The sequence below is a fragment of the Canis lupus genome, chromosome 30 (assembly GCF_003254725.2).
Source record: "Canis lupus dingo isolate Sandy chromosome 30, ASM325472v2, whole genome shotgun sequence".
In the NCBI taxonomy this organism is placed as follows: Eukaryota; Metazoa; Chordata; class Mammalia; order Carnivora; family Canidae; genus Canis; species Canis lupus.
This window is the reverse complement of record NC_064272.1, coordinates 9,559,874-9,573,029: the sequence shown is the minus strand read 5'-3', so window position 1 is coordinate 9,573,029 and position 13,156 is coordinate 9,559,874. Positions and strand designations below refer to the sequence as shown.

Sequence of the window (13,156 nt, the reverse complement as noted above, 5' to 3'; positions counted from 1 at the left end):
AACTTTAGGCTGAACACCAGGAAAGTATTTGAAATTCCTAAAGTCCTTGAAAGTCAAAAGGCTAGATGATAGACCATGAAAATGTGTTCTCTCTAGGCAACAGGTCTCATTAGCCTAGTGATCTGAAGGGGAAATGGGGATGACTGAAGGAAGGGAACAGAGGTACCAGGGAGTATGAGTGTAACATTTAGGGGATCGGTTGTCACTCTGGATTGCAAGATAAATCTATCTATGTATGTACATTTGAAGTGGGTCTCTGTGCATGAAGATAACATTTAGGATGCTCCCTTGTGAAACCATCCCCGGACCACTATGGCCTGTGATAACACCATCTTTGAATATTGTGGAACATTCTCTCCGAAGTTATTGATGAAATGCAGGAACTTATTTGGGAAGTTAGCTACAGTTTGGATTTGTCAGACCTTTGGTCCATATGTTGGAGAGCCTTGCCCTAGGCATTAATTAAAATATTACTCTATCTTAAAGCAGATTGACCTAAGTATTTTTGGTATGGCTGAGCTAACATAGCTGAAGTACTTAGTTCCTGTGACTGTTTACTGGGCATTTAGTGAACAGATACTTACTGAGCACCTTTTGTATACCAAGCACTAACCTAGGCACTGAGGATACAGTAGCAAACTGTATGTTTTAGCATTTTTGTTGTTGTTGAGGAAATGTGTTACCTAATGCTTAATGTATCCACAAGCAATGATCTGATATGTGCTTGACTTTAGAGTCGGAAGTGCATTGGTGTCTTTGAGGGGCATGCCTCCAAAGTGAACTGCCTCCTGGTAACCCAAACCTCTGGGAAGAATGCTGCACTTTACACTGGTTCCAGTGACCATACCATTCGCTGCTATAATGTCAAGGTAAGTGAGGCCAGAGAAATCAAAAGTGATCATTTACACTGCTTTACTGTATTTACTGTATAGAGTGGAGACACTAAGACACTCTATTCTGTCCACATTCTTATTCTTTTTTTTTTTTTTTTTTTTTTTAAGATTTTACGTATTTATTCATGAGAGACAGAGAAAGAGAGGCAGAGAACACAGGGAGAGGGAGAAGCAGGCTCCCTGCAGGGAGCCCAGTGTGAGACTCAATCCTGGGACTCCAGGATCATGACCTGAGCTGAAGGAAGATGCTCAACCACTGAGCCACCCAAGTGTCCCCGTTCTTATGCTTCTGAGCCTATTTAGTACAGGCATACCTCAAAGATACTGCAGGCTAGGTTCCAGGCCACTAGAATATCAGTAAAATGAGTCAAATGAATTTTTTGTTTTCTTGATGGAAAGTTATATTGATGCTATACTGTATTCTATTAGGTGTGCAGTGGCATTATATCTAGAAAAACAGTGTATGTACCTTAATTAAGAAATACTTTTTTTTCTTCTCCACAGAGAGAGGAAAAAAGGAAAAGAAAAATAATACTTTATTGCTAAACAAATGCTAATCATCATCTAAGTTTTCAGTGAGCTGTAGTCTTTTTGCTGGTGGAGGAGGGTCTTTCCTCTATGTTGATGGCTGCTGACTGATGAGGAAGGGGTGGTTGCTGAGGGCTGGGGTGGCTACAGTTATTTCTTAAAATAAGACAAAAGTGAAGTTTGCTACCTGGATCGACTTCCTTTCATGAATGATTTCTCTGTAGTGTGTAATGCTGTTTGATAGCATTTTACCCATGGTAGACTTCTTTAAAAATTGGAGTCCCATGTTCTCAAACCCTGCCACTGTTTTATCAACTAAGTTTGTGGAATATCCTAAACCCTTTCTATCATTTCAACAACCTTCACGGCATCTTCGTGAGGAATAGATTCCATCTCAAGAAACCACTTTCTTTTTCATCCATAGGAAACACCTCCTCTTCCATTACAATTTTATCATGAGATTGCAGCATTCAGTCTTGTCTTCAGGCTCCACTTTGCATTCTAGTTCTTTTGCATTCCCACTACATCTCCAGTTACTTCCTCCCCTAAAGTCTTGAATCCCTCATTCAAAGTCATCCATGAGGGCTGGAATCAACCTCTTCTAAACTCCTGTTCACATTGATATTTTAACTTCTTTCCTTAATGGCATCTAGAATGGTGAATCCTTTCCAGAAAGTTTTCAGTTTATTTTGCCCAAACCCATCAGAGCAATCACTATCTTATAGCCTTGCAAAATGTATTTCTTAAAAAATAAGACTTGAAAGTTGAAATGACCCCTCCATTCATGGGCTGCAGAGTGGATGTTGTGTTAGCAGGCATGAAAACAACATTAATCTTGTTGTACTTCTCCATTAGATCTGTTGAGTGACTAGGTGCCTTTCAGTGAGCATTCATATTTTAAAATGAATATTTTTTTCCTTTTTATTATGGTATATATCTGGTTCCCCTATAAAACTACAAAAAAAAAAATCTCACATGGGTTAACCAGAGGCAATTGAATTTTAACATTTGGGCATGTTTATTGTCTTTTTCTTTATTTCACAATATTATACATGGCATTTATATTTGTAATTTTATGGGAGAAAATTGAATAATTTCTGAAAATGACTCTTAGCGGTATAAAAGAGGTTTGGGAAAAGAGGTCAAAAACTTTGACAGCGGGATCCCTAGGTGGCGCAGCGGTTTAGCGCCTGTCTTTGGCCCAGGGCGCGATCCTGGAGACCCGGGATCGAATCCCACTTCGGGCTCCCGGTGCATGGAGCCTGCTCCTCCCTCTGCCTGTGTCTCTGCCTCTCTCTCTCTCTCTCTCTCTCTGTGACTATCATAAATAAATTTAAAAAAAAAAATTAAAAAAAAAAAAAAACTTTGACAGCTTACAGCTTTTATCATCCTACCCACTTCTTTTTTTTTTTTTTTTTTTTTTGTTGATTTATGATAGAGAGAGAGAGAGGCAGAGACATAGGCAGAGGGAGAAGCAGGCTCCATGCACCGGGAGCCCGACGTGGGATTCGATCCCAGGTCTCCAGGATCGCACCCTGGGCCAAAGGCAGGCACTAAACCTCTGCGCCACCCAGGGATCCCCATCCTACCCACTTCTAACCATCTCGATTTTAACATCTGTTTTCAACCTTGCTTAAAAGCTACACTTGGGCCTTTAGCTGCTTAGTATCATTCAGTAACAGGTCTTGAGCATCACTGTCTTACTGGCAATACAGCCAGGTTACCTAAGTAACTATAATAAAATGGCTAGTATAACCCAGTTCTAGAAATTCATGGAAATCTTTTCTTGAAGGTGAGATTAAACAGTGCTTATTTAACCTGGGTATGCATTAGAATTACTAAAGAACTTTTTTTTAAATGCATATTCCAGAGCCCACTGAATTAGAATCTCAGGGATTGAGGATGAAGCTTGGGGTTCTATACATTTTAAAAGCTGCTCAGTTAAGTATGGCTCAGCCAACCCAGCACTGGTTTGAAGGACGTATTTGAGAGCTATTGAAACAGAGAATCAGTTACAGGGAAGCACATACATGATTAATGCAAGTATCAAATACACAACTGTAGTCTTTCTTTCCCTTTTTAGATGGCAAATGCAGCTTTACCTTTGGCTACTTAATTTAATAAGTTTAAGGCCCGATTCTTAGTGCCCTTTGAAGAACTCTACATTCCAAATTACAAACATGGGTAACATTACTGGAGTTTATATTTGTTTACAGCTTGAGGGTCTTTGGCCAAATCTAAGATAGTCTTCTTCAAAATAGAGGATGCTAAATTTTTTTCCTCATAAAAATCCTTTCACACTCTGCTTTAAAAAGGATTGATTTCACATTTTATTTGCTGCTAACCTCTGCTAATTAGGCATCTTGTACTCTTCTTAGACGCGAGAGTGTGTGGAGCAGTTAGAGCTGGAAGACCGGGTTCTGTGCCTCCATAGTAGGTGGCGAATCCTCTATGCAGGACTGGCAAATGGCACTGTGGTCACCTTCAACATCAAGGTCAGTGTCTGGGGAGAAGGCTGCATTCCCATGTCACTTGAAAGTAGTGTGTGTGTGTGGAAAGAAGTAGAAGGCAGACCTTTTCCTATTTTCTTGTGTGAGAAAACCGCAGAATTAGCTGCTACTCAAAAACTGTTACCTTCTGGTATAAGTGAAACAAGATCCTTCATTCTGTCTGCTCAGGCCCAAGTGTGCCAGAACCAAAAGGTAGCTCTACTAAATTAAACCAAGCCTGATGATTTGGGGCCAAATAATGAGTCATAGATTAAACTAGTCTATCTCATTTTAAGAATGACACCATGAAAAATGAGCTCAAATTCTTTTGCGTCTGACATTGATGTAGTTTGGAACTGATTTAGGGTTTCATGAGGATAGCCTATTTTGTAATGTGAACTAAATCATAGGTTTGCCTTTTGCCCATGTGGCCTCATTCTTTCCTAACCCACAGATAAATTCATTTGTTGAGCAAACCTTACTGAGCATCTGTTTTGTGCTAGGCCTCAGGATAGAGCTTAGGAAATGAGGAGGGACCAGTTCTTGATGGCCCTATATTGCTGTGTTAATGTAGGTGAACTTCCATCTTGTGGGCTTTAAAGTATGAGAGACATGATGCAATTTATATTTTAGAAAAAGTCATTCTGGAGTTGATGAGATAGGAAAATACTGGTACTAGTAGAGGCAGGAAGATCATTTAGGAGGCTTTGTAGTAGAAGAAGACAAGAAAGGTTAGAGTAAGGATGAAGAGAGGAGAATGGATAAAAGATGTAAGAGGTAGAGTTGATCATTTTGGTTACTAATAAGTTGTAGCACTGTATCCCAAGGTCATCAGGTCATTTTTTTTCTTTTGAGAGTGTTGCAGTGGGTGGGGCAGGGGAAAAGAGGGAGAGAAAAAAATCTAAAGCAGGCTCCATGCCCAGCATGGAACCCAATATGGAACTCAGTCTTCTGACCCTCAGATCACAACCTGAACCATAATCAAGAGTTGGACGCCTAACCAGCTAAGCTACCCAGGCTCCCCATGGTCATCTTTCAACACAGTGTGTTACAATGTTTACTGTGTTATACTGGATTATAGTATCATTCATATGTTTAATGAATACCTATCAATACTCTCCTTCCACATATGAGCTGGAACCACTACTTAAAAGGAATACAATAAAATATGTCATGGTTTCTGCCTTGAAGAAGCTTAAAAACAAGTTAGAAGAATCTAACATATAGATAATCAAGTGCCAAGTTATTTGGTTATCTTGATATGAATAGATCACAGAAGGGTAATTAGTGAAAGTTGTTGCATTTCATATGTGAAGTGTTAAAAGCTTACATTAGATTCTGTTAGGGCAACAGAAATGAAGAAGAAAGAATAAATTTAAAGTAGTTTAAAGGATGAAACTTGATAATTACTTAATTCTTTTTTGGGAGAGTAATGGTATCAAAGGTAGTTAGAAGTTAGGAGCAGGACTTTTGAGGCAGGATGAGGACAAGATATCAAATGGAAATGATCTTTAACTGGTTGACAGACCCCAGAGAAGATAGACCTTGAGACAGAGATTTGAGAATCTCAGCAGACATGGGAATTTTGAAGCCCTGTGGGGGCTGGGCCCTTTTTTGTTTGCCTGTACACCTAGAATGCAGTGCTTCTAAGGTCTCAGCAGAAAGCCAGGACTGTTTATCTGTGCCTGTCCACCAGTGGGCCCTGAACTCCATCAGACTGTCCCCTCAGCACCTAAGATTGCTGGAGTCATTGCTTAGCCCTGGAGGCTCCCAGCTGCTGCTTTGTGCTTTGTTTCTGGGAGTTTCACTGCTTGCATGCACTTGAAGTTCTTATTTCTTTATTTATTTACTTATTATTTATTTATTCATTTACTTACCTTTTTTTTTTTTTTTTTTTTTTAAGTAATCTCTACCCCCAGTGCAGGGCTTGAATTCAATTCAAAAGTAGCATGCTCCACCTAGTAAGCCAGCCAGCCAGTCAGCTCCCCCTCCGCCCCAACCACCACTTCCTTTTTAGAAGTATTGGGGAGGTGGGAGACTTTATGAGCAAGATTGGTGTGGGGATGAGGGAACCAAGTCTAAGATGTGAGATAAAGGAATGTTTAGGGATTCAGGATGTGACCATGCCACTCTGACTGATATAAAAGGCTTCTCTAATTCACAAAATGATGACATGAGAGATGACAGAGAACGAGAAATCAGAAGAACTTGAGAATAACAGAAAGGTGGTAAATGAGAAACTCTTGCCAAAGTAAGTAAGTAATTCTTAGTGGAAAAATTTGGAAACACATGACAAATTGATTGCACAAATTTTGGATGACAAAAAGAAAAAAAAAAACAGGGAAAGAGTTTCTGAGTTTATGGCATGGAAAATGTACTAGAATATGAAAAAAAAGTTAATCATTATCATTAACTTAAGGGAAGTGGGAGAAGGCTGAAAAAGAGAATAAAGTGCTAATTATGATCAGATAGTGTAGGTTGAAGTTAGAAATGTGTTTCTCGTGAAAAAGTTTGCCATATGCCCCCAACTGGAATTGGGGTGGAGGGAGTCATGGACACCAAGTGAGTTGGAATGGGAATGGTGGAGATTGGAAAGTTAAAGATAGAGATGTAGTGTGAAAACTTAAGCACAGGTAATAGAATTTAAGAATTTGTAGCAAAGTAGTGATTTGGCTTAGTTGATTTTTGACATTTACCAGCTAAGTTGCTTTTACTTCATCTAACAGTGGCTTGTTTTTCAGAACAATAAACGACTTGAAGTTTTTGAATGCCACGGCCCTCGGGCTGTCAGCTGTCTTGCCACAGCTCAGGAAGGTGCCCGAAAGCTGCTTGTTGTTGGGTCTTATGACTGTACCATTAGTGTACGTGATGCACGGAATGGACTCCTCCTCAGAACTCTGGAGGGCCACAGCAAAACCATTCTTTGCATGAAGGCAAGTAGAGTGCCAGAGAAGAAGAGTTGGTTGTCTGGCACAAATAGAAGGATTTGAATATTTCCCTTGTTATCTAATGCCTTATTTAGAACACATCATCTTGAAAAGAACAAGGAAATTACAGTGCTTTTCTTTCTTTTTTTTTTTTTAAAGATTTTATTTATTTATTCATGAGAGAGAGAGAGGCAGAGACACAGGCAGAGGGAGAAACAGGCTCCATACAGGGAGCCTGACATGGGACTCGATCCCAGGTCTCCAGGATCAGGCTCTGGACTGACGGCGGCTCTAAACTGCTAAGCCACCCGGGCTGGCCCTATAGTGCTTTTCTTTAGGCTTGAGTCACCAAGGGAAGTACTGTGGGTTTTTTTTTTTTTTTTTTTTTAAGATTTAATTTATTTATTAGAGAGTGCCAGCATGAGTGGGGGGTGGGGAGGGGCAGAGAGAGTAGCAGACTTCCCACTGAGCAGGGAGCCCGGTGTGGGACTTGATCCCAAGACCCCAAGATCATGACCTGAGCAGAAGGCAGACACTTAACCAATTGAGCCACCCAGGAACCCTGGGATGTACTGTATTTTATTAACAGAGAAACAGGTATATTTTATTATAGAATATAGATTTAAAGTCCTTCTAGTCTATTTCACAATCATAGGTAACATACCCAATAATACATTGTCCTGGTGGAAGGACAGAAATTTTCACTTTAGAAAATTTGTCTGAGGAACTTACTATTTTATCCCTAGTTCATGCTCATCTCAAAATAGGTTAGAAATTAGAAATCAACAATGTGCTTTGCAGGCTACAGAGAAAACTCAGAACCTTATATGGAATCTAACTCTGTGAACTGTCTTCTTTAAGGTGGTGAATGACCTTGTGTTCAGTGGCTCCAGTGATCAGTCGGTCCATGCTCATAACATTCATGTAAGTTGTGTTGTTATAAAGAAATCTTCAGTGGAAGCTTAAAGGATTCCTCAGATCTCTTGCAGTTTGAATAAGACCCTTTTTCCAGTGAAAAGCTTAATAATAATTCCTACTCACATAAGCTCTTAGAAGATAGCACTCTAGAAATTCTGACCTCATCAGAATTTTTAATGGGGGACAAATGTGAACTTTAGGTAAGGTTTAGTTTGTCTCATTTGAACTTGAGATACACTGAGCATCTGAGACTCACTAAGGAAGTGGATATGTTACATAGTTTAAAATAGAACAAATAAAAACAGCTGAGATATTCTGCTCCAGTCATAGAGGCAGCTCTGTGAAGCTCAGTGCCTAGACTATAAACCTGGGGATAATGCAGCCTCAGGAACTTGTCCAGATGCAATGAAATGATAAAAGTAGAAATACTTCAAAACCTATATATATAGAGAGTTGTGGGCCTTCGCTTTCTATGATACCAGGTTCTCTCCATCAGAATACATTTCATATATAATACACATATTGTAATAAATGCTTGTGTGAGTACTTCAGCTGTTAAAATTAGTTCAGTTATATTATGTGCAAATAGCTTCAGAGTTAGGGCTTTTGGAATAATGAAATCATAAATCTCAAAAGTCAAAAAGAATCTGGAAAGTCCATCTAGTGACTTGTCTCTCTTCTGGTGCAGACTGGTGAGCTTGTGCGGATCTATAAAGGTCACAATCATGCAGTGACTGTGGTGAATATCCTAGGAAAAGTGATGGTGACTGCTTGCCTGGATAAATTTGTTCGTGTCTATGAATTACAGGTAGAATTTAGATCCACTGTTTTTGCTTGAATGATTTGGGGAGAAGGTCTGTTTGAGTTTGGTGTTGAATTTTTTTTTTTTTTTAATATAGTAAGGCTGGGGTGGGGCCCAGAAATCTGCATTTTTCAAGCCCTTTAGACAATATGAAGCAGATGATCCATGGACTACACTTTCAGAAACATGGCTCTGAGATAAGTGGTCAGGTTCACAGAGGTCAATACCGAAATGGTTTCCAGATAGCAACTGTAGTCTCCAAAGCCTGTCTAGTTCTCCTTGTGTGCAATTTCAGGTTTGAGACTTTGACACCACACAGAAATTAGTTTTCTCATTTCCAATTACCAGCTCCTCCCTTGAGGACTTTATTAGATTGTCATTAGATTATGTTTCTGTAAAAATGCCAGTGGTACTTCAGTATAATGTCTCAGGTATAGTTTTAAACCCGCCAGAGGGATTATGCTTATTAAAAACACATGTTATAAATAACCTGAATTTTCTTTTTATTCCCCTCTACCTAAGTCCCATGATCGACTGCAAGTTTATGGAGGACACAAAGACATGATTATGTGTATGACCATCCATAAAAGTATGGTGAGTGTTATTAGCCATGTCACAGTAGTGCTTCTGAATATGTTTACTAAAAACTACAAACTGATAATAATGTTCCTATTTATCACTTCCAAGGATGACATGTTTCTGATATGCCTCATTATTGAATGCTTTTCTGTCTTTTGGCATAGTATCGAGAAGTAACCCAGTGAGATTGTTGAATATTCTCTTTGCTATTAATAGCTAAAATAATTACAATAAAAATCTGATACTTTAATGGTTTTAAAGATAAAATAAGTTTAAGATGTTTCCCACCCAAAATTGAGTGGTGCTTTTTCCAGAGACATTATGATCTGAACAGAACATTAGAATAGAGTCAAGGAGATTTGGCCAGTATGATATAATAAAGCAGACCTAAAAGTAAAAGCTAATTCACTTAACCTTGCTAAGCCTCAATTTATTTTATTTTTATATTACGTGGTTGAACCAGTATGGATGTTTTTTAGACTCTCAGCAGTAGAACCCTTTGTTCCAGTGAAACAGAGATGGCTAATAGTAATTCGCAATGCAGCATACGGTGCTCAGTAGTCAAGTACACAAGATACAGTGTAGGTGGGTGCTTTGGAGTCCTGCTGCCTCTGCTCTCAGCCAGTGTCTCAAGAGTGGCTCTCTGTGGAGCATAGCTTCAAAGTATCTACACTAGAAGATACTTACCGATTGTAGCATTGAGGGCTGGCTTTGGTTTAGGTTTATGTTTTCTTATAGCAGGCACAAGGAGCTTTTGAGATGTATTTTGAGGATGTTAGTAGTTGTTTTTTTGTGTGTTGTTTTGGTCTGATACAAGAAACCTCTTTTTCCAGATTTATACTGGCTGTTATGATGGCAGTATTCAAGCTGTGAGGCTGAATCTGATGCAGAATTACCGTTGCTGGGTAAGGAGTGAAACTGTTCTTATAACCAGACCTAGATGTTGCTTAACTCTAGGCTAATTTACAGATCTTCATTACCATCAATTAAGCATGTTTATATTTGAGCATCTACTTCGTGCCTCCCACTATAGGACAAGGAAGCTTATTTTTATTGTTTTAAAAGATTATTTGAGAGAGAACATGAGCAGGAGAGGGAGAAAAAAATCCCAAGCAGACTCTACACTGAGCATGGAGCCAAACTGGGGCTTGATCTCATAACCCTGAGATCACGACCAAACCAAAAGTCTGACACTTAACTGACTGCACTACCCAGGTGCCTCAAGAAGCTTATTTTTAAAAACTTTGTATAAAATGCTTTCATACTTTGTTCATGGGTAGTCTATTTTAAGATGAGATATGAGGTATGTTTACATAATCATCTACTCAGAGGTTATCTCTATGGTGGTTTTTGTTTGTTTTATTATAAATCTGTCATGCATACAAAAATATCAACAGTACAGAAGTACATTTGACCCTGGAACAGTGTAGGGGGTTAGGGACACCAAACCCTGTGCAGCCGAAAATCCACATAGAACAGGATTTTAACTCTCCAAAACCTTGCCTATTAATAGCCTACTGTTGAGCGGAAGCGTTACTGACAACATAAACAGTCAGTTAACATGTATTTTGTATATTTATTATTTGTTATATGCTGTATCCTCACAATATAGTAACCTAGAAAAAAGAAAATGTTGCCAAAATCCAAGAAGGGGCTCCTGACTGGCTCAGTTGGTAGAACATGATCCCCAGGGTCATGAGTTCAAGTCCCATGATGGGCATAGAGATTATTTAAATAAGAAAGTAAAATAAGGGATCCCTGGGTGGCGCAGCGGTTTGGCGCCTGCCTTTGGCCCAGGGCGCGATCCTGGAGACCCGGGATCGAGTCCCACATCAGGCTCCCAGTGCATGGAGCCTGCTTCTCCCTCTGCCTGTGTCTCTGCCTCTCTCTCTCTCTGTGACTATCATAAATAAATAAATTAAAAATAAAAAAAAATCTAAAAAAAAAAAAAAAAAAAAAGTAAAATAAAATCATTAGGAAATGAAAATACATGTACAGTACTATACTATGTTTATTGAGAAAAGTTCATGTATGAGTGGACCTGTACATTTGAAACTATATTGTTCAAGGGTCAACAGTATAGGAAATAAAAAGTGGAAGTTTATTTTGGGGACCTGCCCACTATCTTAAATTCATTCATTGGGGAACATATTAATAGTTTGATTTTTGTCCTCCTTGGATTTTGAGGAACAGGCAAATAAAAATTTGTGTTCTTTTTTTCTTTTTTTTTTTTTAATTTTTATTTATTTATGATAGTCAGAGAGAGAGAGGCAGAGACACGGGCAGAGGGAGAAGCAGGCTCCATGCACCGGGAGCCCGACGTGGGATTCGATCCCGGGTCTCCAGGATCGCGCCCTGGGCCAAAGGCAGGCGCCAAACCGCTGCGCCACCCAGGGATCCCAAATTTGTGTTCTTAAAGTTTTAAACTTCTGTTGGCTAGGGCTAAATTGCATGGTTTTTATTTTGGAGTGGGAGCTACACACTTTTATATTCCTTATAGGCCTTAAGTTGTTTCACCAGTTCTAATACTAGTGGTGATCAAAGAAAAGTTTCTGGCCTCCCTACCCCGGTTCCCCTAACCTCTTGTTTTGCAGAAATGATGGAATGGAATGATAACACTCTCCATTTTTAGATTTGTTCTTAGACTTGTCCACAGCCTGGTTACTTTGGAGCTTTTACACATTACTGTGTTTGCTTTTTGGTTTTTCTCAGTGTAGGACACAAAATACAGTACAACAGGATCCAAAATACAAATAGAGGGTTAATTTATCTAGAGAAAAGGGAGAAAATACCATCTGGTATTAAAGCTAGAGGGGATGGGATAGTGCTGACAGGAAAAACTCAAATATGCATTGTTTTATAGAAATGAACCTGTTAGAATTTTAAGATTTAAGACAAGCAAGCCTGGAGGGAAAAAACCAAGACCAAGAGTTTTTATGTTTCTGACTAATGAGTGAAATTGAGAATTGAGCCACGTTTTTGGTAAAGTAAAAATTTAAAAAAAGAGGGGCACCTAGGTAGCTCAATTGGTTAAGTATCTGACTGTTGGTTTTGGCTCGGGTCATGATCTCAGGGTTGTAAGATTTGAGTCTAATGTTGGGCTCCGTGCTTAGTGGGGAGTCTGCATGAGATTCTTTCTCTCTCCTTTTCTGCCTCCCTGCACTAACTAAATAAATTCTCTCTCTATATATATATATATTTTTTAAGACTTTATTTATTTATTCACGATAGAGAGAGAGAGAGGCAGAGACACAGGCAGAGGGAGAAGCAGGCTCCATGCCAGGAGCCCGACGTGGGGCTATCTTAGTGCTTTGCCTTCTCAACAGAGCACCATGTCAAGACTTTTCAGCCTTTTCAAGGCTCCTCAGAATATTAGTAATTAATGTGGTTGCCTCTGGCTTTGTTCTGTTTTCTAGCCAAGAATAAGGAATAAGGGGCTTACTTTTTGCTTCCTTAGTACTTACAGGATACAAGTAAGGAGTGTTCTAATTGCAATTGCATGTTTCCTGTACTCTTTTTAACTTACCCTTCATTGTCCTTCTACCCAGTGGCATGGTTGCTCTCTGATATTTGGCGTTGTAGATCATTTAAAACAACATTTGCTCACTGACCATACGAATCCAAACTTTCAAACTCTGAAATGCCGCTGGAAGAACTGTGACGCTTTCTTCACTGCTAGGAAAGGATCCAAACAGGTGTGTGAGTGGGACCTGAGGCCTCCCTAGGGTCATTCTACCGTTGTTAAAATGTTCAGAATTGCAATCAATTGGGAGAGTGTAGGGATTTTCCTTTTTATTATTATTCAGAGATTTGGGGAATAGCTTAATGAGGTTTCAGATGATGAATTAGGTAGTTTTTGAGAAAGAGCCTAATGAGAATGTTTTCAAATCTAGTAACTGAACCTACAGGTTTATTACCATGCTCCTATGTAAGATAAGAACTCATCTTTAAGTGTATAGTTTTATATGAGTTAGCAAAGTGCTGGGTCCTGACTGCCTTCCATTATATAGATCTTAGAAT

General features: G+C 39.2%; 1 protein-coding gene across 4 annotated transcripts in view; it reads left to right on the top strand.

Moving 5' to 3' along the window:
• The window catches only part of ZNF106 (zinc finger protein 106), a 64,100-nt gene that overhangs the window by 46,965 nt on the left and 3,979 nt on the right, over positions 1–13,156 (top strand). For all 4 annotated transcript variants that reach the window (XM_025473054.3, XM_035709119.2, XM_049104069.1 and 1 more), the window contains 8 exons: positions 735–869; positions 3,800–3,916; positions 6,652–6,843; positions 7,699–7,761; positions 8,444–8,563; positions 9,080–9,151; positions 9,970–10,041; positions 12,685–12,831. In XM_025473054.3, the coding sequence (XP_025328839.1) occupies positions 735–869; positions 3,800–3,916; positions 6,652–6,843; positions 7,699–7,761; positions 8,444–8,563; positions 9,080–9,151; positions 9,970–10,041; positions 12,685–12,831 (918 nt within the window). The remainder of the gene's footprint in view (positions 1–734; positions 870–3,799; positions 3,917–6,651; positions 6,844–7,698; positions 7,762–8,443; positions 8,564–9,079; positions 9,152–9,969; positions 10,042–12,684; positions 12,832–13,156) is intronic.